Source organism: Falco cherrug, chromosome 4 (genome assembly GCF_023634085.1).
Source record: "Falco cherrug isolate bFalChe1 chromosome 4, bFalChe1.pri, whole genome shotgun sequence".
Lineage (NCBI taxonomy): Eukaryota > Metazoa > Chordata > Aves > Falconiformes > Falconidae > Falco > Falco cherrug.
Genome location: NC_073700.1, coordinates 39,666,271 through 39,693,013, shown reverse-complemented (window position 1 = coordinate 39,693,013; position 26,743 = coordinate 39,666,271). Strand labels below are relative to the sequence as shown.

At 42.2% G+C, this 26,743-nt stretch overlaps 1 protein-coding gene across 1 annotated transcript; it reads left to right on the top strand.

Annotated features, from left to right (window-relative positions):
• Positions 1–413: 413 nt before the first annotated feature.
• IL20RB (interleukin 20 receptor subunit beta) lies at positions 414–14,258 on the top strand. The gene is made up of 7 exons (XM_027801849.1): positions 414–499; positions 6,108–6,245; positions 6,959–7,149; positions 9,364–9,488; positions 12,985–13,135; positions 13,442–13,584; positions 14,133–14,258. The coding sequence occupies exons 1-7, from the start codon at positions 414–416 to the stop codon at positions 14,256–14,258; spliced, it is 960 nt and encodes a 319-aa protein (XP_027657650.1).
• Positions 14,259–26,743: the final 12,485 nt, after the last annotated feature.

Here is a 26,743-nt window from a genome sequence, read left to right as displayed (position 1 = left end):
ATCCAGAATACCTCCAAAGTAGGCAACTGTTGGAATTTACCCATAGTTTCTTACTGAAACTATGTAAACGAGCATTTACAGCTATATAAGCTACATGGAAATGTCGAATGAATCCTGTTTCCTCCTTAAAACATCTTTAATACACGTAATTGCTAAGTGAAACAAAGTCATGACATCTAATTGAGCAGTTGCACAGACCTGTAAAGAAACGCTGGCATCAGATTACCTGGGCACTCCCTGGAACTACACCCTTACAAACAATGTGTGTGTGTCTTTGGCATTGGTGCAGGCAGGCAGAGAAGCTGTGGTTTGCAATATTCCCCTGGAGTCTTCACTTCGCTCACATCATGGCTGGCTCAGATAGGGCTCCCTATCCAGGAGGGGAAATTTCTGAGCTGTGCAACAGGGTATGAATGTGGAAAAAGGCAACAAGAGTGAGCAAAATGTCATTAAAGCACATCTGCTTCTTCCTCTGCGCTCTGATTGCACCAAATCTCACAGGTAAATGGCTAAAATATCTTCAGTTGACTTAAGTCAGAAGGCAAAGGGGTTGTGAGAAACAAAAAGGGTTTTGTCCTTTTGTTAAAAATGCCTCTACAAAACTTAAACCAAATAGTATGAGGTCAGGTGATCTTGCATTTTAATCCTTTGTCTAAAATTAATACTAGAAAAAGACAATCCATAAGTTCTATGTTATGCAAGTCAATTCTGAAATCTAAATGGGAGTTTCAGTTTGAAGGAAATTATCTTACTGACACTGTATTTTTCTCTGCTCTTTTGCTGTTCTGTGGGAAGCTGAACTTTAAAGTCCTCTTTCAAATGCTGATCTCTTTGAACACAGGGTATGCCCTGCCTGTGGAGTGGATGCAGGGTCAGAGAGGAAGGGTGTGAAGTGTTAATTAATAGCTCAAAAATGTTCAGTGAGGGTCTCCTTCACCATGGAAGGAGGCTGTATAATTTGTGATCTTCCCCAAGTAAATACTAGGCTTTTCTAGAAGGAGTTTAGCTTCAGATCTCCTGACGACACTTTGGTGGTTTTGCCAGTCCTCTAGAAAGCAAACATGGCTTGCCACTGTGCTCAGATTTTTCTCAGTTCCACCTTTCTAAATGTGCCATCTTAGCTCCTGAATTCACATTGTGTCTTGCTCCATTTTGTTCTCTGCCTCAGAAAAAATAGTTGCATAGCTTCCTTGGCCAGCAAAACAATTTAGGTAATTGTTTATAGTTCTTAGTTGCTAGCTACGGAAACCACTGACTCAGCACCAGGTTGCATATGCTCTGAAAGTTTATTCTATGGAATAGGAAAGATTATGACAAATGTTTTTTTTAAAAGATGGCAAAGCTGGGCAAGTATTCTTTAAAGAAATCTGGGTTTGTTTTTACTGTATTTTTGTTTCAGGTCTGGCTAGTTGTGTGATGTTTCTGCTGTGTGTAGTGACTGCCAGCCTTGCTTAGCTGCAGACACATCCAATTTTGTCTTCTACACTGAACAGTAGGAAAGAAAGGTGGGATAGCTGATATTGTGCCCCCCATTTTCTTGGTCTTGACCTGAAATATGAAAATTTGTGTCCTAGTGTCCTTTTTGAGCAAAGAACATCGTGTGATTATTTACATCTAAATCTGCCCTGCAGTTGCACAGAGCAGACAGCAGGTTAAGAGGGTGTTCCTGGCTAGCCTGGGAGTCCAGGCTTTGCATCCCGGGTGCTGGGGAGAAAAACAGTCAAGGGGGGTATGCCCTGGGGTCTTGCCTTTTGCAGTCAGTTTGTGCAGGTGGCAAATGGGGGAGGGGATATTCCCAGAGCCCTCAGGTTAGATTTACAGCCAAAGAGATGGTTTAGCATAATTTACTACTGTTGTCTGAAATTGTCACCATTTAGCTTACAAAGAAATTCCTTTAGCTTTTTGTGGTGTTACAGACATTACTCTGTTTTCTTGTCACCAATAGAGTGCAGAATTCTCTTGTCATTTTCCTCTTCACTGGAATTTCCTCAAATGCAGAGGCAGACAGTGCTCAAAGATACAAGAAGCTAGTGACTGTTGTCCTCCAGATTAGAAAAAGGAGATTAAATGACACAATGCTTGGAAGTTAAAAGGCAATACTTACTAACACAGCAGTAAGGAGGGATTTCTCAGCCCTGTATATAAAAGTTTAAGGGTCGTGCCAGAAAAAGTACAGATGAGCTGAAGTACTTCTGAATGGTATGCAACACTGATTCTGGAGTTACTGTATCTTCTTGTGTTTGTTGAGCCCCAGAAAGGAGAGGCTATTATGAATAAAGAGGTAATTTTATTAATATTTTTGCAGTGTTCACTTACATTTAACAGTAAGTAGTGGTGATAGTAGTGATGAAGTAACAGCAAGTAATGATCAAGTAGTAGTGATGAAAGATTATTGGGTTCTGTATTTACAGAGAAAGAACGGTATCAATACCTGTCCCAGAGCAATGGAATTTTAATAGAGTTTATTTAAGGTATTTTAAACTGAAAAAAAAGAATGTACTGGACTTGATCTTTTTTTTTTTTTTAATTGTAAATTCTTTCAGACAGAGTAGAAAAACATTAAACAAAAGAGGTCATCACCATTCTAAACTGGAACCCATTCTTCGCGTCACAAAGTAAATGAAATATACTGCTGATAGGGTAGGAGGCAAAAATGCTATTTACAGAGAAAATCTGGACATGCCTTTTCTCTGGCATGAATGGACATGTTAGGAGTTAAAGTAGTATGACTTGAAAGACACCAGTTTGTTTTTTCCTGTGAGGCTATTTACATATTGCTTGTGAATCCAAAATAAAGTGGAACTGGCATGCAGCCTTGGGCTAACAGCTTTCTGGGTCCTGCCTGCTCTCTCTGTTCAGTTGTCTCCTGCACTTCATATGATTGCTGTCTCTTTCCCCTTCAGTATGTATAGACCAGAGTTAATGGAGTATTTTAGTACTGAAGCAACATACTTCACCGTTTATACTCAGTGCTTTCCCTGTTTATAAAACCTGAATTGCCTTTTCTCCCAGTGTTAAACATGTATTTGCTTGCAATCATTTTGTGGGCTGTTGCAACAGACAGATTGGAGAAACCACAAATACAATTTATTTGGATATGACACAGGATGCATTATGTCTGTACCAACAGTATTTTGGAAAAGCAGGAACCTCTCTTCCAAACTACAGCTTTCAGCATAGCTCTGGGTCCCAGGCAGAAAGCAGGGAAGTGCATTTTTTCTTTTAACGGTTAGGGACCCCATTTCATTGGTGTACTGGCTGAAAAGATCTCAGGTTTTAGCTTCACACCTTTTTGATTTAGTCCTGAGGTCTGGCCATTGTGTTTGCAGTAGGGCATGGTTATGCAGTTACAAACATCTCTATACGTACAATCGAGTGAGCCATACTAAAGCTGAATCGTAAGTTTCACTCTAGTGTATTTGTTATTTAATTATTTAACTTACTAAGCACAAAATTTTATACTCATATATATACATATATAAGCTACACTTGCATACATATGTATACTTATGCCCAGATACCTCTTTCTATATTGTTTGATTATGGAAGGTAAATAATAACTTCCTCTAAGGATGCAGCTCCCCTCATCTGAAGGCAGATGTCCAAAGTAGTGCACTGTTGATGTGAACTGTTTGTCCATAACACTATACCTCATCACTACCATCTTACCTGCAGTGCTGGAGACTTGTTTTCTGTCACTAAATTGCAAACACTCCATGGTACTGAATGAACAGCTGCTGTGTGCTGTGGTTCTGCCACAGAACATATGTGGCCCTGTAAAAATCAGCAAACACACACAAGTATTAGGGTTTTATATCTTATTTCTCTTGGAAAAGAGTTCTTACAAGTAGCAGAATTTGTGCCCATCCTGAATCTATTAAGAACAATCAGAAACTTAAACCAGTGATTTTTTTTTTTATACAGGTCCACGGCACTTTCATTAGGCCCAGAGTTTTTTCTAATGAAAGGAAGAAATCTTAGTGTCTGTATCTGAGCTTCTGTGGTTCCGCTGAAGTGATGCGACAGATCTCACTGTGCCAACAGGAGAGTCACTGGTTTTGCCAGCAAACCAGGCAAACAGTGTACTAAGCCAGGCATAGCCAGGAAATGAATATTGGTCTCAACCAGATAGAAAATAATTTTTGAGCCATTAAAAGGAGAATAATCCAAATCAGAACTATCTTCTGCTTTTAAAACTGGTTTCTAGGCAGTTTAATAAGCTTACTTAGTAAGTTCAGTACTATTGAGCACAAAAAAAAAATATATATCCAAAAAGTCCTAAAGTCAAGAACTTAAAAATTTGGAAACACTCCAGTGCAGTTCACCCCTGTTCAGACCTGGAACATCATTGTGTGCATGAGTCATGTGGAAAAATTAGTGTCTGTTCATGTAATTGAAGTCCGTTGCAGAATTCACACACTTAGGTATGCCAACTCCCCAAATTAACATGGGAACCAAGAGTACAAGGAAAAAATACCATAGAATCACAGAATGGTTTGGGCTGGAAGGGACCTTAAAGGTAGTCTAGTTCAACCACCCTGCCATGAGCAGGGACACCTTCCACTAGAGCAAGTTGCTCATCCAACCTGGCCTTGAACATTTCCAGGGGTCAGAAAAGTAGTAGCAAACAATCTAAATGTTGAGAAGCATGGACAATATAAGAGACCAAATGGGTGTTTAAGCTGCAGAGTGAAAGTCAATACTTTTTTTTAAGACAAAACGTGCCTTGACCCTGGCATGGACCCTCAACCAGCCAGAAACAATAGAACTGCTGATATGGCAGACAGTGACTCTTCCATTATCTAAATGGCAAGGAGAGGAAAGCTGCTCATCCCAGAGATATCTGGCTTCTAATTTAAATAACAGCTGAGCTTTGTGTCAACATATCCATATAACTTATGCCAAAGAATCATTAAAAGGGTTGGCATCAAGATTCTCCACATCATTAGTGATTTTATAAAGATACGAATACAGGGAATATTCTAAGGGCAGAAAAAGGACCAATGTTGTTCCAATGCTTTAAAAGAATAATCATGATGAAAACATTGTTCATGGACTTGTCAACCTGGTTTCGATCCGGAGTAAAACAACTGACATTAAATAGTTAATTTTGTAAACACAGCTTAAAAGACACCCTCTTCTTGATAACACTTAGCAAGGTCTATTTTCCATTAGTCTTTAAGTGAAATAGACATAATTTTTTAAAAAATCTTAGGAAATAATCTTTAGGTAACCTACATATATTGTGAAAGAACAGTTACAGTGTTTCTAGGAGATTGTTGAAATGACCACTGCTATGCTGGGTTGGTTAACCTGCTCCATCCGTTCCTCCCTTCTGGTGATTCCTTGGGAACCATTCCATGCTGAGCAGAGAAAACATAATTTTCTTGGGACTGGAAAGTGGCAGAACAGAGTTAACTCTGTTCCCATAGTGTAGTGCAGGGTGTGCCCATGGAGAATCCTGCCTTCTGTGCTTTGGTCCAAACACTGCTAAGGATTTTATGTTAAGATGCCATAGGATAAAATTAACTACACTGTAGGTACTAACCCATACTTATGTTTTGACCATCTCAGAATAATGTAGTAATTTCATTTATAGTCCATTGAATACATCTATTCCATTAAGAGGTGCTTTGATTGCAGTCTGCAAGCACTTACATTATTAGAATCCTGCAACATGAAAAAAACTGTGCCAGAGCTAGGATCTTCTACAGTGTCCAACCCAGTCAAGTCTGGAAAGAAATGGCACTTTTCAAACCATAACATCCAGTGAAACAGTCTATAGAGTGCAATAGCATAACTGTTACTTGACTTCATTAAATTGAATTGGATAGCTTTATAAAAGCTTGACTTTTTTTGCAGTGTTTTGCTGATATGAAAAACTGAAATAATGAAAAGGCATGCTTTGCCTTTCTGTAAGCAGTGCCAGCCTAATTGCTTTGTCATTTCCTCTTTGGTTGTCATTTCTTCTTTGCAAAACCCTTTCAAACACTGAAGTAACAGTAGTGAAATGGAGAGTGTGTACTTCTGATGCAAAACACAGTTTTGCACTGTTCTTCTAAGCTTTTTTTGTAGTACATTCATATACCTTTTTTCTTTCTTTTACTGGGAATTTTAGGTGAAGATGCTTTGTTGCCAACACCTCAGAATATCTCTATTCTTTCTACCAACATGAAACACTTCTTAACTTGGAGTCCTGTGATCATCCAGGGAGAAACTGTGAGATACTCTGTGGAGTTTCAGGGGTAACTTCTGGGTTTTTTCTTCTTTGCTCTTTGAACACTGTTTACATAGACTAAAAATCCTGCACTGTTAGGATGTCTTGAGCACTGTTCAGTTCACAGGCATAAGAGAAGCTATATACTCCAGCACTGTTGCTCACAAGCTGGGGAGGTGTGGTGTCCTTTTGCTCCTATTCTGAGACTGTTTACAGATTAATAGATACCTAAAATTGCATTAAGCCCACATAAGAAAACAGTCTCTGTCCAAAGATTTAAAAAGGTAGGAAGATTAGCAACAGTTTACTTAAAAGAGGGAAGAGAAAACATTTGAGATTTATTGAGTGTTAATCTTTTAAACATTTAGCACACATTACAGGAGGTTTCTGACACATCTTGAGCTATGACTTGTATCACAGTATGGTTTCGGAATTCTGTTTTACCAGGGATGATCAAGTCAAGTGAGTGGGCAGGATTTGATGCATCGACACTGCGTTTGCTATCCCCACCTCCTACAATATCACGCTGCATTTGGCTCATGAACAAGCTGTTTCTGGGAGATTTTATCTAGATAAGATCTAAAACACACCCATACTGGTTTCACACACTCCTGGCGTTCCAGTCCCAATGTATCCCAGTACTGGTTTTACCTGGAAAGAACTAGCAAGCAGCCTTAGCCTATGTCACAGATAGATCTCTCATCAGACTGTTGTCTGTCTGCTTTCTTTTCCTTTCCTCAGTGAATATGAACGTGAGTATGCCAATGAGAGCTGGATTCCAATCTGTGAATGTTCACTCATCACAGCCACAGTGTGTAACATCACAGAAGATATTTCAGCCACTGTGGCCTATAACCTGCGTGTAAGGGCAGATGTTGATGCTAGAAGATCAGAGTGGGGCACCCTGAAAGGTTTCTTCAATCGCATCACAAGTGAGTTCTGCTATTTGGCTTCAGCTACATTAGTCATGTTAATCAGAGTTCAGTGTTGAGGGATTGCTCATGTGCATGTGTGTGTACTGTGCATGTCACAAAGCCCATAAACACACAGAGCACAGCCTACTCAGCTCCTCTCGCGCCCCGCTGGGTTTCACTCTTAGACAGCTACACTGTGTTCTTGGACATGAGTTCCTCCTGAGGCAGGGCTTGAATTTCAAGGGCTTCAATGATAGGGAAGACTACTCCAGACATTTCTTTTGGCAAGTTGGCCATTCTTGCCTCCAATTTTGAAGGGTCCTGATCAATTACAGTTGCTGTCAATGCTCCATCTATTCCATGTCACCTAGTCAGTTCTGAAGATCCAGAACTTGATCCTATGGAAGCACTCACTCTAGAAAGTCAACCATCTGCCTCATGCTGTCCTGGAAACCTTCTCACTTCCAGACATGATTTCCTCCTCCTATGTTGTCAGATCTATGAAGTAACCTCAGAAGAGGAAAGAAAAACAAATCACAGCATTGCTGCAGTCCTAGCAGTGTAGGGTATTTTCTCCACATCCTTCTAGCTCCAGGCAGAGCTTCGCGCCCAGCTCAACCCAAGGAGCACGTTGCAGCCTAAAATCAGCATATTATTTCCAGTGTTTCTCTGGAATCATTACCTCTGTTCTCTGCCATGCGGTCAGCTGAAAACTGTGGTGGAAAACCTCTGTTGAGGTCACTATTGGAGTGCAACTCAGTCTGGGATGAGCAGCAGTCATCAGTTTTAGCCAAGGAAGAAGTCTGAGAGAAACTCAGGAATTCAAAGCTCAGCCCACAGGTTCTGTATGTGGTTCATAGACAGTCAGGGCATCAGCATAGCCCACGGTACTTCTAGACTAAATAGCTCCAGTGTCAAACCTTAGGTGTAGAGACACATGAAATATGATAACACATGGAAAACACTTGTAAAGGTTCTTTCTAAAACCAACAATTTAGTTGGTCTTCTTCTTTTATCAAAATTCAAATAGTTAGTTGGTATTCAGTGTGCCAGCACAGAGATAAATATAAACGCTCCTGTTTGGTTAGTAGTGGCATCTTGCAATGTCCATTTGTCAATACATTAGCCTGATATTTGTTGTTAACCTGCAAATGTTACCGCTTTTCAAAATTTTGAGTCATAGCATCAAGCAGATGCTCAGCTTTTAATTTAAAAGTATAAAATAGTTTTACAGGCCTCCCATATGTGACACACTTATGAACATACTTTGATTTTATGTTTTCATATTGCTTAGTATTAATGACAATTCACTGGATGCAAAAGCAAATTCTGTTAAGAACATCTCTTCTGTATGTGGCTATATATTGCTCTCCCTCCTTTCTTGAAAGCAAGGTTGAAACCGGTTTCACCTACAACAGAGTGGTGAAGAGTGGCATAGATAAGGAGTGCAAATATGACCTCCATACTGCCTTGGTTCCCAATTCACAAACATACAGTGTGTAGTTTCATCCATGCTTGATTGATTCTGATTGTTTCACTAATACTCCTTGCAACAGAATCCCAGATTGAAGCAAGTTTTGAATATCAAAGTAAGCGTGAAGCAAATCATCTACAGATTTACTTGCATGCATTTACAAAAACTTAAGTCATAGCAGGTCACCAGCTCAGGTCTTTTCAAAACTATGTAGATGCTGAAAGATAATTAGGATTCATGTGAACTGCCAGAGTTATCCTGAGGCTCATATTGCTTTTTCCTTCACCTTTGAATAACTGCCAAAATTCCCATGAAGCAGCAGTGGTTTCACAGCTCCTGTTCTGCATGTTAGTGCTAAGCTAATGCCCAGGAGCAGAACTGGCCATATCTGGTGCCTCAGCTTCTGGTCACCCAGCTGGTTCTGCTGCTGTTGATCACACAGGACCTCCAGGCCAGCCACTTCCTCCACTGGAGAAATTCCAAACCTTTCAAGGTCTGTGCAACTCAGCTATTACCAAACTCCTGTTTACAATACCAGTCATGGTCCTCCTTCTGCTCAAAGTCTGCTACTGTATCTAGACATACTGGGAAGTAGAGCAGAGACAAGTTTCTGCCCCACTGAAGCAACCAGATATTATTCCAGATTAATATTACTGTGCTCGTGACAGCAGCTTCCCTTCCTCTCCCAGCTAGGAAAAAAAAAAGACAGTTTAAGGGTTGCCTGTGATGCAATAACAGTGCTCTCTCTGTGTTGGCAGCTTCCCTGACCCCACCTCTGATGAAGGTCATAGCAGATGGGTATCATTTACTAGTGGAGCTGGAAGACATGGGGCCTGCTTTTCAGCTCCGTGTGCTCTACTGGAAGAAGGGCCAGGAGAGTAGGGTGAGTTTTATCCTTGGGTTTAACAGGGAGCCCACATACTTATAGAGTGCAAGCATGCAGACATTGCCCAGGGCTTGTTCGCCAGTCCAAGCTCCTGCTGTGAGGCTGGATGACCTGCCTGGAGTCAAGGTGTGCCAAATTCCTCTGCACTTACCAGTGGGTTGCTCTTACTCCCATTGCCGCAACACTCTCAAAACTAGTAGGCTACAACAAGGCTTTTACCATCAGGCAGATTCTACTGTCCATGCTGTATGTCCTTCCTCCAGAGATCAGACCACACCACTCCTCTTCCAACCAACCACTTCTCCCATGCTCCTCAGGGCTATTTAACCACTTAGTGGGAATGAGCTACAGCTGCACATCACCCATGTCAATCGACCCACTGCCTCTGAGGCAAGGCCACAGCTGCATACCATCAATGCCAATCAACCCACTGCCTTCATTCCTCTACACCCCATGGGAAGCTTGTTTCTTTCCACATTTCCTTCTCTGGGAAGAGGAATCCCCCAGGGACCTCAGTTATTGAAAGAAACCAGAAATCAAGAATGGAAGGTGTTCATGCTGATTTTCCTCTCTGAATGTCATTTGGACACACAATTAAGGTGTTGCACTAAGGTGCTGACAAAGTTTTCTCAGGAGTTTTTTGTAAAACAGCTTGCCTGTGACAGCAAACTGTAACTTGCTTAGCTGAGGGCATTGCTTACACCTGGGTAATACTGAAGCAGTGACAATTTATGTTCCATTCAGGTCTTCTTGTTTTTACTAGACATATTTTTTCTTTTTCTCCTGGGAATTTGGTGCTTCTATAGCACCTAAGAACATAAAAGCATGAAAGCAGCCATATAAAGTCAGATCATGGGACTATAAAACCCCCCATCTTCCTTCTGCCAGTGGACAATGGATATGACCAAGGAAGATAATAAGGAGAGAGCCTGTGTGTAATTACACTTAGATTATTTTCTGAGATTTCAGAGAGACAGCTCCAGGAAATTCCTGAGGCAGACATGGTATCATTAATAACCCTTGATGAATTTTTGTTCAATTAATTTATCTGTTCTGGTTTTCAAGCTATGTAAACTTTTACTATGTACACCTTTCTGTAGTCAGGAGTTCTGCAGGTTAACTGTTGTGCAGTCTCAGCCTTGGTTTAGCGGGGAGAGAAACAATTATTCCCTATGTGCTTTCCCCACCACTCTAACAGGTTTATATTGTCTATTTTTTTCCAGGCCAGGGACTCCCAGATTGCTTAGTTGTTGACTGTGGAAGCCCTTCTAGCTATTTTTGCCTTTACCAAGGTGGGCTGGGAGTAAACCTGCACGGTTCGAGGTGCAGGAGCACTGTAAGTTAGCACCGTAAAACAAAACAGGTCTTCACACTCTTTTTCTTTTCCCAGTAATTGTTAACATAGGTGACTACCACAGAGCTATTCCATGAAACCTGAACACCAGGTTCCTGTTTCTGATAAGGGATGCTCAACTAAGGTTCAGTCACTGTAAAAATAAAGGGGTAAAATTCTCATGAGCATCATTTTGCATTTATCTGTGTTGAATTTCATTTTTCATTTTCTTACAAGATCCTCCTGCCGTTCTTCACAGATGGCTGTCACCTTTATTATTCTGAAGTGGTGTTTTTAGTGTCATTAGCATGTATCAGTTTTCAGTTTTCTTCCTGATCATCCGTAGAAATATGATGGTGATCACAGATCTGCATGGGTCTCCACCATGACTTCTACTCTGAGAAAGGATTAGCAATCTAAGCATACAGAACTCTTTCTCGTATCAGGAAGCAGCAAGGGTAGGGCTGCTCACTGTGAGCAGGCAAGCCAGGAGCAAAGGGTGATCCCAGTGCAAGCAGTGCCCTCCCCAGTGAAGCACAAACCCACAGAGTGTGACCACAGTGGACAGAACCAAGTACTGGTAACAGGGTCCATTGCCAGCCCCAGACAAGGCAAGCGCCAAACCAGGCCCAGGGTCTCTACAGGGACCCCAGCCAGGAGCAAAAGGAGATGGGAGCAGAGGCAGGGCTTGACGATGAGGCTGCAGTGTGCTTAAGGGTCCACCCTGGAGACAAGCTACATACAAAGTATATCCGAGGTCCCTGCTGGAGACAGGTCTGGAGACAGGCATACTTCCATCATAACTCAGACTGGGACTGAAGGTCTTAGGCTGAGCTTAAATGGGGCTCCTGAGCTATGGACAGGAGAGTGAGGACAGGGAGGCAGACAGGGCTGGTCAGGACCATTCCAGCCTGGTTAGGGCACTCAGAGCTCCGATGTCTTTTTATCCCATGGCTATTAGCTTAATAAGCTTTTGAAATAGATCTTCTTCACTATCTTTTGGAAATGCAAGTAAATGAGATCAACCTTGTCTGTGAGCTTTCTGACACCTTAGAAAAAAGCATATAGATTTGTATGTGATTGCTTTTTATGAATGAAATGTTAACTATTCTTCAGTATATATTAGCCACCTAAACATTAATTCCAAACTTCAGAATACTTTCTACTAACTGGACTGTCACAAGCATCAGATTTGCTGGTCAGTTCATGTCCAATTCTCTGCTGGGGCTCTTAATTTTTTTTTTAAATGACTGTTGCATTTGACATGTCTGATTTGAGGTTTTGCAAGAGGTTACACACCTCAAGTAGTCGCTGACCTGATTTTGTCGTTGAAATCTTCTCAGGCTAATGGCCCTCAAGATCATGTTTCAGTGGAGAAGGCTATTTTGATGGAAAGAAGGACTTGCCCTGCCAGGAGAGCCTGACTGGCTTGTTGGAGGTGTCCATATGTGTGTGGTGCTGGAGGCTGATCAGGCCTTCTGTGAGGCAGGCTTTGCATCTGCAACACAGCAAGATTCAGGAGCAACTAGTTAATTGTTATCTGTCTCTTATGACTGAGGAGACTGGGAGTAGCAATTTCATTTTGCTAGCAGTTAATGGAGTCCTATTTATTACAAGAAAATGATGTACTGGTGTTCATATGGTGTTTAAGGGTTGCTGAAGTGTTATAGTTGCACACACCAAATTCACTCACTCCTCACTAGCCTGGTCCATCTCCTGTCTGTGCTCTAGTCATGAGAGAGCTCTCACACCCCTATCACAGCATGGTTCTGGCACTCCTATCATACCATGCTAGCATCAGCATGATTTTGGTATCCTAGCAAAAACTTGGATCAGTCAAGATCAAGACCCCCCTTCCATGAGGGGAGTAGGTCATGGTCCAGTGTTGTGGACCAACATCATGATTATGCCTCTTTGGCTCACAGCCCCTTGTTTCCATCCCCTCCTACCCTTCCAGACACATGTGGTCTCATTCTGTACTCCACTGTGCTTCCTTGTTTGCTGTTTTTCTCCCTCTCCCCTCTTATTCACGCAGTCCTCTGTCATCTCCTGCTGCTCCTTCCTTTTCTCCCAGTAAAGTCTGGGCTAGCATCATGTTAGGACTCCTCAGTTATGTCCTTGCTCTATGTTCTGATGCTCTCTCCCCTGGGCTTGTGGCAGATGCAACAGAAACTGATGAAAGAGGTCAGCCCAGTTGTTCATCTGGACACCATGGAGGCAGGACCTGATTATTGTGTAAAAGCTCAGACGTATGTCGAGGCAATCAACAGAAGTAGCAGCTTCAGCCAGACACAGTGCGTGAGGGCACAAGGTAACACCCAGCCTTCCTCCCCATTGCCCAAGACAGATACCCCAGCAGCTCTTCCTTTCATTTCCACCCAATATCTCATGTCTTGTTTGCAAATGTGCTGCCCTTTTGTTCCTTGGGGGAGGCAAAAAAGGAAGACTCAGGAGTGCAGCCCTCTGCACTGCACTGGTATCCTTTCCTGGAGTGTACTAGCAAAGGATCTCACCAGGATGGGTGGGAAGAGCAGTCACAGAGGGTGTAGGCTGACTGCACTGAGTAGTTCATCCTAGCAATCTCTCTGAGAAGTTTTGCTGCTTCTGTTATTTCTAGGTGGGACATCCATGTGGCTGGTTACTGCCCTCATCTCTGCTGGCTTTGCTGTGGCTGCTTTGGCCCTGCCTTTCCTTACCTGGAAAACAAGTAAAATCTTTCAGTATTCCTGCTGCCCTCTTGCAGTCCTGCCAGACACACTGGTAAGTTGTGGGGTTTTTATACTTTATTGGTTTTTAGGGTGCTGGGTATTATAGGAGCATGAGGCAGGCAGCGTGATGACCTGTGCTGCAGGGGTCAGGCAGCACACGAGCTGGCTGCGCAGCTGTCACTGCTTTTGGCCCAGAGCCCTGAACAGGGAAGATGCTCCTGGTGCTTGTGGAGAAGCATCTCGGGGGACATGGACTGACCCTGCCTCACAAGCTGCTACCTGAACAAAACAGCTGTGTCACTGGCAGTGCTGCTCCATGTCCCCAGGTACCAGCACTGAGCTTCTCAACTTCTTCGTGAGGAGAAACCATCATCAAAAGCAACCTCTTTTCTCGTGCACTCAGGAGGAGTACGTTTAAGTCAGCAGCTTAAATGTGCTGTCCAATTCAACTGAGAATGCAGGCAGCAGCTTTTGTGTGTGTGGCTTCCTGAGCACTGGATCTCTGGGCAGTTGTGGCAGGAAGGATGAAAGGAATAGTTTGTGGGGAAAAGTAGAAGATGGACAGACCAGTTCATCAGCCTAAGTGCATTTGTTTTACAGCAAGTACCAGAGCCCCCCACCCAGCTGGTACTGTGCGGCAATGAAGAAGCTGAGCAATGTGATCTTATGGTGCGTGTGGTGCCCTCAGAAGAAGTTCTCCGACTGTGGATTCAAGAAACACTTTAGAGCACCCCAGAAAAAAACAACCTGTGGGAACAGAACTTCTAAGCAGAGCTGCCAAATTTTGCCCCCACCACTTTCCTCAGAGTGCCAATAAGTAACATGGTTTTCTTCAGGTCTAAGAGCTGCTGCAAACCAAAGGTGTTGTGTATGATGAGCATGTGGCCTCTTGTGGTCCCCTTTGTAGCATCTTCCTCCATCTACATAAAAAGCAAGTGAAGATCACAGGTGACAACTGCATGTTTCTGTTCTCCTTCATATCCATACCCATGACCAGACATGAGTTAACTCATGTTCCCTTTACCTCTGTCAGCCACATCGATGGTCCCAAGGCAGAGCCCCCCCTTCAGCCACCAGGATTTCACCAGAGCAATAAATGCAGAGCCCAGTTTCTTACTTCCAGACAATTTCAGCCTCATGATTTTTGCCTCAGTAAAAAAAGAAATTAAGCAGCCAGTAAGAGCCTCTCACATGGCTAAATCAGCTGGAATGAGTAGGAAATTATTTTTTTTAAAGCTATAGGCCCTGACCTATGCTCATTTAAAAGGCATCTGGGCTCATTTAGAAGGATGCTGGGCATCCCTGTAGTTCAACACCACACCTGAAGCCAGTCATTGCCTATGTCACAACTGGAGTGCCTATCTTGGCTAGCAGAGGAATATCAGGACATATGGATCAAGCATCACAGCACTGCAATGTTAGTAGCCATTCCAGGCCTGACAACGTCATTATCTTCCAAATATCTTGTCCTCTTAAGGAAGGAAATTGCAAAAGACAAAGAGAAATTCCTTCTAAATACAAGTAAAATATAGTTCGTGCGCATATTACAGTTATGGTTGTCACTTCGAAGGAAAGTAATTTATTACCTGTGAAGAAGAGACCTGCGTTAGCAAGGCATGAAAAGACTTCGAGCTGAAAAGCTTTTTGCGAAGACATCAGTGGATCTAATGAAATGCAAGACAACGCTTAAAGAAGGTGCCTTTTAAAATTTCATTCTTGCAACCTTGCATCAGGCCATCAGGTGGCAACGAAGCACCGTGAAAAAAGTAGAAGTGACAGGCCTGCTGGTACCTCTGTTCTCTGGGGAGGCAGCTCACGCCCTGGCTCCTGGTTAGCACCTCACTTTCCCGTTGCAGCCCAGTTGTATTCCTGTCTCGCTAGCTTCTGCCTGGACAATATGGGACTATAGTGCTTTGGTGTTAAATCATAATATTGGTACTGCTGAATATGTAGCAAATTACAGGGTGAGAAAATCTGTGCAAGTCTGAGCATTGAGGAGTCAAGATTAAATTTTACATTGTTGATACCTGTGAAGTGCCTAGTTGCAAACACCCATGTGATGCTGGGAGCAAAGAGGAGAAGGGCCTATGCAAGGACTGATATGGCAAGTGCTAAGGGATCCAGCAGCTCTCTCGCCTTCCCTGAATCGAGCTGGGGTGGCCGTGGGAGGCAGCAAACAACTGGCTGATTCTGGCAGCAGGCAGTGGAGAGCAATAATTTTGCTGAGGACAGGCAGCACAGAAGTGCACTCCCTTGCACGGCTGTGCGTTCTTTGTCAAACAACCCCTTAAATGGCTTTGCCCAGTGCTTGAATTTTCAAGGCATAGCTCCCCACTACAGATGCCTTAGTAGTAAGTCTGGTTTAGAGAGCTCCTCTGCCTCAAATTTATTCTTATTTTATTCCCCACTGATTTGGATGAGTTCAGTGTCTTGGTTTCTAATGTGCCCCACAGGAGTGCCCCCATGCAGGAAAATGTCCTGTTGTCCATTCCATTGCTATAGGTCTGAAAAGCCTCAGCAGTTCCTCCTGTATTTTCCCTCCCGACATTGTTACATTATGGCAGTTACCAGCAATTGTTCAGGAATACAGAGAAAAGCAGGGAAAGAAAAGGCCCTTGAATGTGAAGGGCTTTTAAAAATTATTTTAATGCATGTTTTCCACCTGCATATTAAGCATAGAGCATATGTTTCTTTCTAACCTGCAATAACAGATTTTATGCCCTTTCTCATTGCCAATAAAGCAGTTAAACTGTTGTACCAAACTGCGCAGACAATGTTAAACAAAAGAAATACCTGAAAAAAATTCTTACAATAGGGAGATGGAAGGGAATTGTTTAAGTGCTGCTACCATCTTAGCAAGAGCATATTCAGCTTGCATCAGGATATTCCAGTTCATGTCTGTGGAGACTTGAAGCCAAAAGTGCGATACTGATTGAAAGTCCCTCGAAAGCTGCTCACTTTGAAGTATGTGCTGCATTTTCTTAAGCCTGATAATCATGGTATAGAACAAGAGCAATTCCTTTGCCATCCATGTACACAGTACCGTGGTGGCATTGGTACAGGCAGCTGCCATCAGTCACTATCTTTAGTGCACTTCTGCGCACTGCAAGAGTTAATCATGCCTTAGCAGTCATGGCAACCGCTGCCTTTGATAACTGATTTTGCTTCCACAACCATGATACTACATTTCAAAGAAGGACCAGACAAGTAACTGCAGCAAAAAGCAATGTGTACTGATGAACTTTGGTGTTTCTTTCCATTGATGTGGTAGTAAGTGGCTCCATTTTTTCAAAATATACTTCTTTTTTATTTTCCTCAAAAAAAAGTTACATGAAAATAAAGCACAAACCTGCACCACCTCTTCAGTGGGTTTTGTTTCTGTGCTGCATGGAACCTGTGGGATGTGATTCCAAAAAAACAACTTTTTTTGTGAAGACTTGGAAGAACAGAAGAACAGGAGAAATGCTGATAAGACTGGTTTTCAAAGGAAAAATGAGTCAGTCTATTAAATGCAGACCAGTAAAAAGACTGTTGATTACATGAACATTTTAAAAAAGAGTTACATATTACTGGCTTGACAAGAAAGCGAGGAATTGAAATATCTGTTCCATGACACTAACTGGCTGGAATACAGACTAATTTTTCCTGTGAAGTATATTTCCTTAGAAGTATATTAATGTTTCCAAATTTAAAGTGCTGATATTAATATATAGTCCAGCATTTCACTGTCCAGTCAAACTGAAATCTTTAACTTAATAAATTACCATTTTAAATATTTTCTGCATATGTATGTTTTGTTTCTTTAAAAGTTACCTTTTTTCTTACAAAATCAAAAAGTAACCGAAATCACTGCTTTGACTACAAATCGATGCAATTTCTTGTGAAGGTGGTACTGTGTCCTGCAAATGAACTGCTACAAAGATAATAAACATCTAAAACACTGCAGATAAAGATGTTTATTGTTTAAAGACTTTATGTACAGATGATTCTGTTGCTATTAAAGTACAAAGCTGCAGAAACAGAAAATTACCCAGTTCAGGTCTCTTGTGGTCTTCTCAATAAATGGAACTATAAAAAAATTCAGAAATTACTAAATCAAGGTATATAAGGAATTAAAAGATGGCAAGGTTAAGTGAAATTGCCCAAATAAATACTGCACACAGAGCCCTAATTTGGTTTCATTCAGCGTATGTGCTATAATTTAGCTATTACCACAGAAATGGCTATTTCTGAGGAGTTTAATGTCTGTGATTCGCTCGGGATCAAACTCTGACCTTCATTAACAGCCAAGGACGTGCTCTCATGGTGCAGGCCAGCAGGCAGTGATCCCACCCAACAACATCTCCTGTTCACCCCCACAGCCTTCAATCCCAGAGCGAGGTTTGACAGGAGCTTGCGCTTGCTTTACAGATCTTCAGCGCTGGAATGAAAGAGAGAAATGAGGAAACTGGCAGCCTGAACTTTCCTGGTGCAGCTGTATTTAACGATGTTAATGGCTAACTTTGCCCACACCGGGGTGTGTCGTGCCGCCCCAGAGTCTGTCATTCCTCACCCGGACCCAGGAGGAGAGCGACAGCTCTGCAAGGTGAGGTGAGCTAGCAGCAAGGTAGGAAGGGCTGCTATCTCCCAGCAAGGCACAGCTCCCCTAGTCCCACACAAGAAGGTCCAGGGGCAATGGTGGGGGTCAGGCGTAATCACTGGACAAGTCTGCAGTGATGAGGCTGGTGGATCAGGACTGGGGCATCAAACACGGCCAGGCACAGACAGAGCCAGAGTGTGGCTCTGGCAATGACCAAGGGCCAGGGCTTGAGTTCAAAGGCTCCCCCAGCAGAGGGGGGTCCTAGTAAGAATTTTCACAGTCCTCCCCCACAGCAGTCTGAAATCAGGTGACATGGGTGCACCATATCAGAGCTGGTCTTGGCCATAGGCCCTCCAGCCACTGACACCAGGGGATCTACTGACCTCCTCTACAAGTAAGCTGAAGGACCTGTGTCTTCATTGTCCCTTGGGACATTGACAATATTTGATTTTTTTGTCATTTTTTTTTACATTATCCTTAATTTTTTGATGAGACATCTGAATCAAGAGCATGAGGCCTATTTAAAGACACAGCACAGGCTTAAAGTAATACATTCCACTTATTAAAAATGACTTTAGGAAGAGCAGAGAAGTGATGGCAAGGTGAAATAGCAAGGTGAAGAATGATAATACAAGCAATAAGGCATCCTTCAAAAACCTAAAGTCATATCCAAATGAGAAGAAACAGGAGGGTTCAAAATTTCCATCTGGTTAAATATAAGCACACACTAGATCAGGAGAAAAAGAATTTGAGATACAACTTCTTACAACTATCTAAACTAATAATAGATCCTAGAAATGGGATGCTTGCCAGGGAGTCTACAGGGCCAACAGATGATCATGTATCAAGGGAGCTCTCAGAGAACTTAGAGCAATGGCAGAAAAACAAACTAAATTTGTAACAACTTCGCTTAATGTGAAGGAATTTACGAAGGTTCCCATGCTGAATTTTCATGCCTGAAAGCATAGGATTACCTTTCACAAATGGATGTGCTTGGAATGTTTGTTCATTAGGAATGTTTGTCTACTAGGAACAAAATGGATAAATTACTCCAATATTCAACCTGGAGTTTCTCTGTGTGTGTGGGATATATGAATACTAGCTGTGGTGCACAGCTCTCCCATGATCCCAGGATAATCCAGGCTGGAAGAAACCTCAGGAGGTCCCTAGTCCAACCTCCTGCTCAGAGCAGGGCCAGCTCTCATGTCAGAGCAGGTCACTCAGGGCTTTACCCAGTGTGGGCTTGGAAATCTCCAATATCGGAAACTACACAACCTTTCTCAGCAACCTGTTCACCTTGGCTGTCCTCGTGGTGAAAAATGTCTCCTTAAGTCTGGACAGAAGCACTCTTGCATTATACTGGGCATAGTACTGAACTTGTTTGTCAGGGTCCCCAGTAGTTTTGATCTAGGTGTGAAGTTAGCTTGGAATTGGGGGTTGGATCAAAAGAACCCCAGTTAGCCATTCCAACCACAAATATTCTACACTTCACATTTGGCAGAACTATTTTAACTGAGTCTTCCTACCTCTATCAAATCATGCAGTCGATTCTGTCTTATGGGGGTTATATTAAATATACAGAACAACAGATTTCCGTGAAAACTGAACCATTTGGAGACTACCCGTAGAGCACATGGTAGAGAAAAGGGAGAAATCTAAAAAAATGCACACAGCCTTAGAAGCTAAGTAGAGAGGTGGAGTGTTCCCTACCTGAAACCTTGTAGGAAAGTGAGAATAGTGAGGGCTTTTCCCCATCCAAAACTCAGCCAAGGAAGGGCTTTGAAAGAGTAAATATTCAAGATCAGCCGTGAGCCTGGAAATACAACCCCAGACTCCTAGGCTGAGCAGGCAGTCCTTAGGCTACTGCTGAACTTCATCCCTCCTGCAACTTCATTCCTTTTTAAGTTCCCAGAAGATTTATTGCATTTTTCCTTTGAACAATTGCTTTTTTATTCTGCCCCCCTGCTGAAGCCAGATAGCTCACATAGTCCTGTGAAAGCAGTCTGTGATACAAACCAGCTGCAGCTCTATACTTTTTAACATATTGTGGTCTTTGAACCAACCTCCCACTGTATAATCCCTATCTGTTCACTGCTGTGCTTTCATTCTGGTAAGTACTGTCCTGCTCGTCCTCCAGGTTGCCCATATATCTCATCCCTCCTGCTGCTATCCAGACAGGCTGATGGCGAACATTTTCTCTCTTTTTGCCAAGTCCTGGCCTTGACTTCCTCTTCTGCCATCTGGTACAACTTCATTGTTAATTTTGACATTGTTCCCATCACTCTGCTGAGTTTGGTGCTACCTCAAATGTCCTGCAGTTTAGAGGATGTCTCTCACCATGACACTGTGTCTCATTATGGGATAGTGTTACCCAGGCCTTCTCAGCTTCTCATATTGTCCATACAGTTTGGAATTTTCTTACTCACTTCTGCATAGCCATTCGTTTTTTTCCAATGCACTGTGAAATATTGTCCCCTGCTAGGCACAAGCTTCCTGTGCACCAGCCTGCCATCCGCCTGTTGACCTTTTCTCTTCTACTTGGAACAGTTATGCAATTACCTAGCTTTTCCATGAAGAGACATTTTTACTCTCTTGTTTTGCTTTTACTATTGATCTCTTAATTTTTACTTCTGTTGCTTTGTCTTCTGCTCCCTTCCCAGGGGGAAAGACTTCTGCTCAAATTGAGATTTGGTAGCAAAATGTTTTAAATCTCCTTGCTGTATGTACAAATTTGCTGTGTTCTGTAGCTTCTGCCTCAACATAGACTGCAGTATTTTGCAAAATTCAGCTTTAGCTTCTAGAGCCAACCTGACTACCCTGCCTTCCCATGGTTGCCAAACTTTGCACTGACCTTCAGGATCACTACCCCGTCTTCCATTTGTCTCTGAGCCAGCAACACTACTTGAGATCATGAGCACAGCCTGGGGGCTCTTGATCCATTGGCTTGGAATATGCATTCAGTGACAGAATGTAAGCTCATTCTCTGCAAGCCATACTGGCCCCATCAGAAAGCCATCCCTGTACATAAGTAGCCTCTCCTGCTCTGCTCTGGTAAAGTCTACTTTCCCAAATGTATTTTGTACAGGATACAATTTCTGCAGAGAATATACAGAAACATGAACCGCAGGGTACAGAGCCTGCTCAAACAAAGCTGCCTGGCTACCCCTTTTTGAACTAAAATCTCATTGCCAAATCATATTCTACCACTTAGAATTCCTAGGCATAGAGATGAATCCTCATTATGGGAATAAAATACATGGATATACAAATAAACAACATTATTCTTCACATAAATGACATCAAATGTACAGAGTTTACTCCTTTGCCAAGCAGAAACTGAAAGCTATAGTCATTTAAATATTATAGCTTCTGTCCCTAAAAATATATTGATAATAGAAGGGGGAAGATGTCTTTTAAAAAACCCAAAAAACAACGGATGGGCAAGGGATATCTGAGAGGAGTTAAAATGCTATTTCAGAGTTTGAATCTATTTTGAGGAAGTCAAATTTTCATTAAATCCATCTTAAATCTGGTTGCTTTGCCACAAGGGCTAGAATGCAATGTTTCTGAGATCTCTGTGATCTCAAAAGGTTTTGATCAACCGTCAGTGACCAACTAGTGCCAGTGTAACCTTAGCAATGTTTCAAAAAACGTAAGTGATATAAATGAATCAATCTCTAGTTAGGGGATTAGGCAATTCAAAAGGCACAGTGGGATATGACAATATATAACTTTATATAAACATGGAAATCAGGTGCCTGGATTATAAAAGAGCACGTTTGTGTAACTGGCCCTTTGACACTTCTCAGCATTGCTGTTTATTGTGGCTACCTTTGTTTTGCGGCTACTATTTTGCCAGGCCAAGGAGTCTACGAATACTGAAAGGCTCAAAAGCTACTATTAAGGCTTTGATGAGCAAGAATGCTTCTTTTATTGTAGCAATAAAGAATGTGAGTTCAGCTTCTAGGGTACTTAAGTAAGCCTCTAACTTCTTGCAAAAACTTAAACCTATCTGAGAAAAGTTAGCCTTAACAAAAGTACTAAATATTAATTAAACTTTCATCTTAATCCAATCCAACAGTATGCATCTTGATTGTGAAGAAATAATTCTTGTAACTCCAGGGCAGAAAAATTTCTAATTTAGGGTCAAAAGTAGGATGCCATTACATTTTATTCACTCCCAGAATAAGCAAACACATGTAAATGGCCTATTGGGAATAGTCACAGAAATATCTTACTTGTTCAGCCATGACCTTTTGGACTGCCTTTTCAGGCAACTTAGCCAGTCAACTCTCCTGGACACGATCTACAACATGACTCAGGCCTGTCACTTCTTTTCATCTCCCTTCCTCTCCACCAGCTGCTGGAAGAATTAAATGCAGATACCAGATAAGTGCAAATCTGTTAGCATCCCATTCCTATTATAAATATATGGACCACCCAGTTCTTACGCAGAGAGTAGTGCTGGATGATTAATCTGACTCTGTTGGTGACAGACTGCAAATCAGATTGCTGCAGAGACCCCATTTGTTATCAGAGGAAAGAGTGCTTATAGTCTGAATGGCACAGTCCTGGTGACCAAGCAAGGATGAGCAACACCGAAAACTGATTAAAATAACCAAACCAGCTATACTGAAGAGCATAGTTAGGAGCGCCTTGTCTACTGACCAGTGACACTGGGCCAAGGAAATTGTTATGGGGAAAACGTACAGGAGAATAAACATTTTTTTTTTTGCTGCTTTCCTTTCTGTCAAGACTGCTAAAGGTCTTTGCTACAGTCGTGTCAGAAACCATTTTTTGCCTGGTCAATTTAAGAGGAGAAAAATTTTCCTAAGCAATCTTCTTGTGCTTGACTCAATGCCCACAAGCAAAGTGCATAAAAGACACACTTCAAGTCAGATGTTAAACTGAAAGACCAAAATTTCATATGGTATAAATATGCAGCCCACTTTCAGATATACACTAGTGGGATTGTCCATTTGCTGAAGGCTTAATTTCTGTAAAAAAATCTGTAATGTCTCTCAGCATCATCTCTGAGATGAACAGGATTGTACAGCTCAGCCTGTGGGCTCAGAGTGCTAAGCATCACTGCTGAACACAGACTAGTCTGGGTCAGAGTTCTAAGCAAAAACTAAAAAATGAGGTGAAAACAACAAAAGGTAGCTTATATATGGAATGGAAAGAAGAAAAACTATGCATAGTTGACTAACACACACAGTAGTGATCTGGGGAAGTATATAGACCATTTCAATCCTAACCCACTTCTCCAAATAAAAAAATCAATACTGTTATGTGACTGAGGTAAGGAAAAAATTGCCATTTTGCTGGACAGAGTGGGGACGGGGTAAGTATACTGGGGGCACACTAACAATTCTTATTTGCCACAGTAAGAGATCAAGAAAAAGATGAGCTGTGCAGATCACTATTCCAAAGGAGGAAAATTCTGACCAGAAAAAGAGATTTTAAACCATTTGCAAGATGAATTAATTAAACAAGTGGTTTCTGTGGCTCTGTGGTGCTGAGAAAAAGCACAGATGAGCTACCAGATGGGGTCCAACCCAAGGTTGGTGGCAGAAGGAGGTGGGAAGCCCAGTCCAGTGACAGCTGAAAAAGACAATACAAACACATAAGAAAACCCAGGAGGATAGACCTGTAAGAAATGAGAATTTTAAGAAAAGCTGTAGGGTTTTTAAAATGTTGATTTAAAACCAACATATAATTCCATGCAGCTGACACCACTGGTCTCAAATAAACAACCAGACTAAGCTCACCAAGCCCTCTGTCATCACCAGGGGACCCAAAAGTCAGGCTTCCTCTCATTTCAGTGAATGTTGCTTCTGTTCCCCACTAGTGAGAAAGGGCTCCCTTGCAAACGCTATCATTATTTTAAATCCTCTGGGTCAAATTTTTTTCGTACTTGAGTAAATACTGAGGAGTAACAATTTACACTGATCCTATAAGAAAGTAAAGGAAGAGGGGTTTAGCTATAACTCATGAAGGTAGTTTTTCTCACAACATCAGAGAAAAGCTATTGCTGCAAAAAGGATTTTAAAGGTTCTTGTAGCCACAATATGAAAACTGCTTCTCTATAGCATTCAAACCCTTCTGTTTTACTATTAAATCTAATACCACATAAATACAACTTAATCCAGGCATCTGAAATGCCTTCTGCAACATACACATGATCTTTCCATTTTTATACACAACAAATCTGATAAACAGATTATATAAAAAGAAGTCATCGGAGCATTACAGCATGAGTATAGCACAGACTAGTTTCTTTCTTTTCAAGTAATGCCAACATATACAGCCAGAGTAGTCTAATAATTGGAAAAAAAATACTTAGGAAAAAGAAAAAATCATGTTAAAAAAATTCCCTGACTTTGAGCATAGTTTACTTTGTGCTGAATATTTTTAAATGTTTAAAATTCTAAAAGCTCTCTATCACAAAAGAAACTAAATTTCTGCTTTCTTTTGCTTTTTTTTTAAAATATACTGCCACCATCTCTATTCTCAACAGCCCTGTCAGCCTGAAAACCATGAATAAAGAAGATAAGGAGGAACACAAATAGAAATATCTGTTAGGATTAGAAGTAAAAACAAAATTATCACAGATAACCAAACTCCTGGATGCCCACCCCACAGGGAGAAGCAGAGTCTGCAAAAGTTGGTGCTGAGACCAGAATACGCAAGCCATGGAGCAGCAGAGAGAGAAGATTTGTGAGAAAAGACCTGCAAAGACCTGTAGTCACACTTGGAAAAGTGTGATGATTCAGATACTGACAGCCACTTGAAAGATAATCCTGAAGAAGAGCACTAGCTTTCTTTTGAAGGCATTCTGTCAGAGTTTAAAGTGCATTGTTTATTCCTCTAAGCAGGTAGATAAGCCTGAGAAACACACGAACATACAAATTCTTTACTAAGTAGGATGTTCTGCAACATGAAAATAATTGAAGTAATAATCCTGTTGTCCTCTAAATAACTATCATCTGTATTTCTTGCATACAATTAAACCCAAGCAAATAATGCTGATTATTTGGCTGCTAAGACTGGAACTGGGAGGGGGGGTGGAATTCAAAGAGGACAAAGGAGACTGTGCACAGAGGCACTCTGCTAGCACAAGCCACTGGAAAAATCCAGCACTGAGGAGGCAGCAGTCATCATGTACAAGCAGGAGTGGGCAAAACGGAGGCCGCTCAGGTAGGGAAGTATCTGCAGTACAAAGCTATTTCACTAACCTTGTAATTTTGCCATCACAATTGTTCTCACAGAGCAGAAGTTTCTAGTAACTTTCTGGTTAATTTATAACATAAAATGGCTGAAGTCAAGTGAGTCGGTTTAAATCGTGAAAAATCACATTGACAGTTGGGACCACACATGCAGAACAGGCAGCAACAAGAAGCATAATACGGAGTCCTATGGCTACCTGTGAGGAGGGCATCAGGGAGGCAGGAGCACATCCCTGAAGTCCTGTGTGGTGGCTTGCTAAGGAGAAACTTCACCTGGTTCTTGCTGGCTTTCTTCAAGGAGCTGGAGAAACTACCATTACAGTTAATGTCTGCAGGCAGTAAGGCATAGGATGAGCTTTGCATATTGAGTCAATGTGCTGACTTAACAGAGTACAGGGTGTGAGATGAGAGCATTGTCCCATCTGCTAGTATGAGCCTGTGTGGCTGCTTGGTTATTTCCAGGGCTTGCTGGAAACCCACTGCTGAATTGCTCTGAGAGGCCACAAGCATCCCCACAGCCCTTGCAGGGAGTCCAAACAAGGCTGGAAGGAAATGTCACTCAGCCCAAAGTCCAGGAGGTACGTGCAACTTCACCACAGAAAATTACATTCATCTACTATGGACACAAAACTGTTGTGTGACAAATGTGGCCAAACTCAGTGCTTGGATACGAGGTCTTACAGGTTGTACCACCACCACCATCAGGCACCCTGGTCTCCCCACAGCACTCAGTATTCACCAGATAGCTCTGAGCAATGTGGAAGAGGTCATAAACTCAAGTCAGCCAACAAACAAGAATGGACGATAACTTCTCTCTGAAAATGTGATACTATGCAGTGCTCCCTGCTCTCAGAGCATTGCCATCTGGCGAGTAAAGGCCAGGGTTTGCTCTAATTAGTTCTCTCCTCCTGCACAAACCAGGACCCTCAGAATGTCCTACAGACCCATGTCAAACAGAACCTCCGCATGCACTGTGGCTGGGAATGAAAGCCTGAGAAAAGGACTCCACCTGGTATTGAGAAAGATGTGGGGTTTACTCATTACACACATTCAAATCTAAATTCCTCTGGGGCTTTGCTGACTGCCCTGAAGACAGAGATTTACACCACTATGCTGACAGCAGAATCAACCCCCTGATGTACTACCCGCTAGCTCAGAGCAGGAATGTTAAAGTACCACTCCATCCCTCCTCCTCCTCCTGGATGAATCTCTGCCCTCTGGTATATGAAAAACGTATTTCACAGCTCCAAATAACAATTCTTTTTGGGACTAAGATGTGACGCCTCCCCCCAGCCCAACTCAACCGTCAGCATGCTGCAGTGGTCCCCGAGGTCTGCCGAGGACGGTGGCAGCAGGCAGCAGCTGTCCCTGCCGCCTGCCTCCCACTGAGTTTCTCCTGCTTC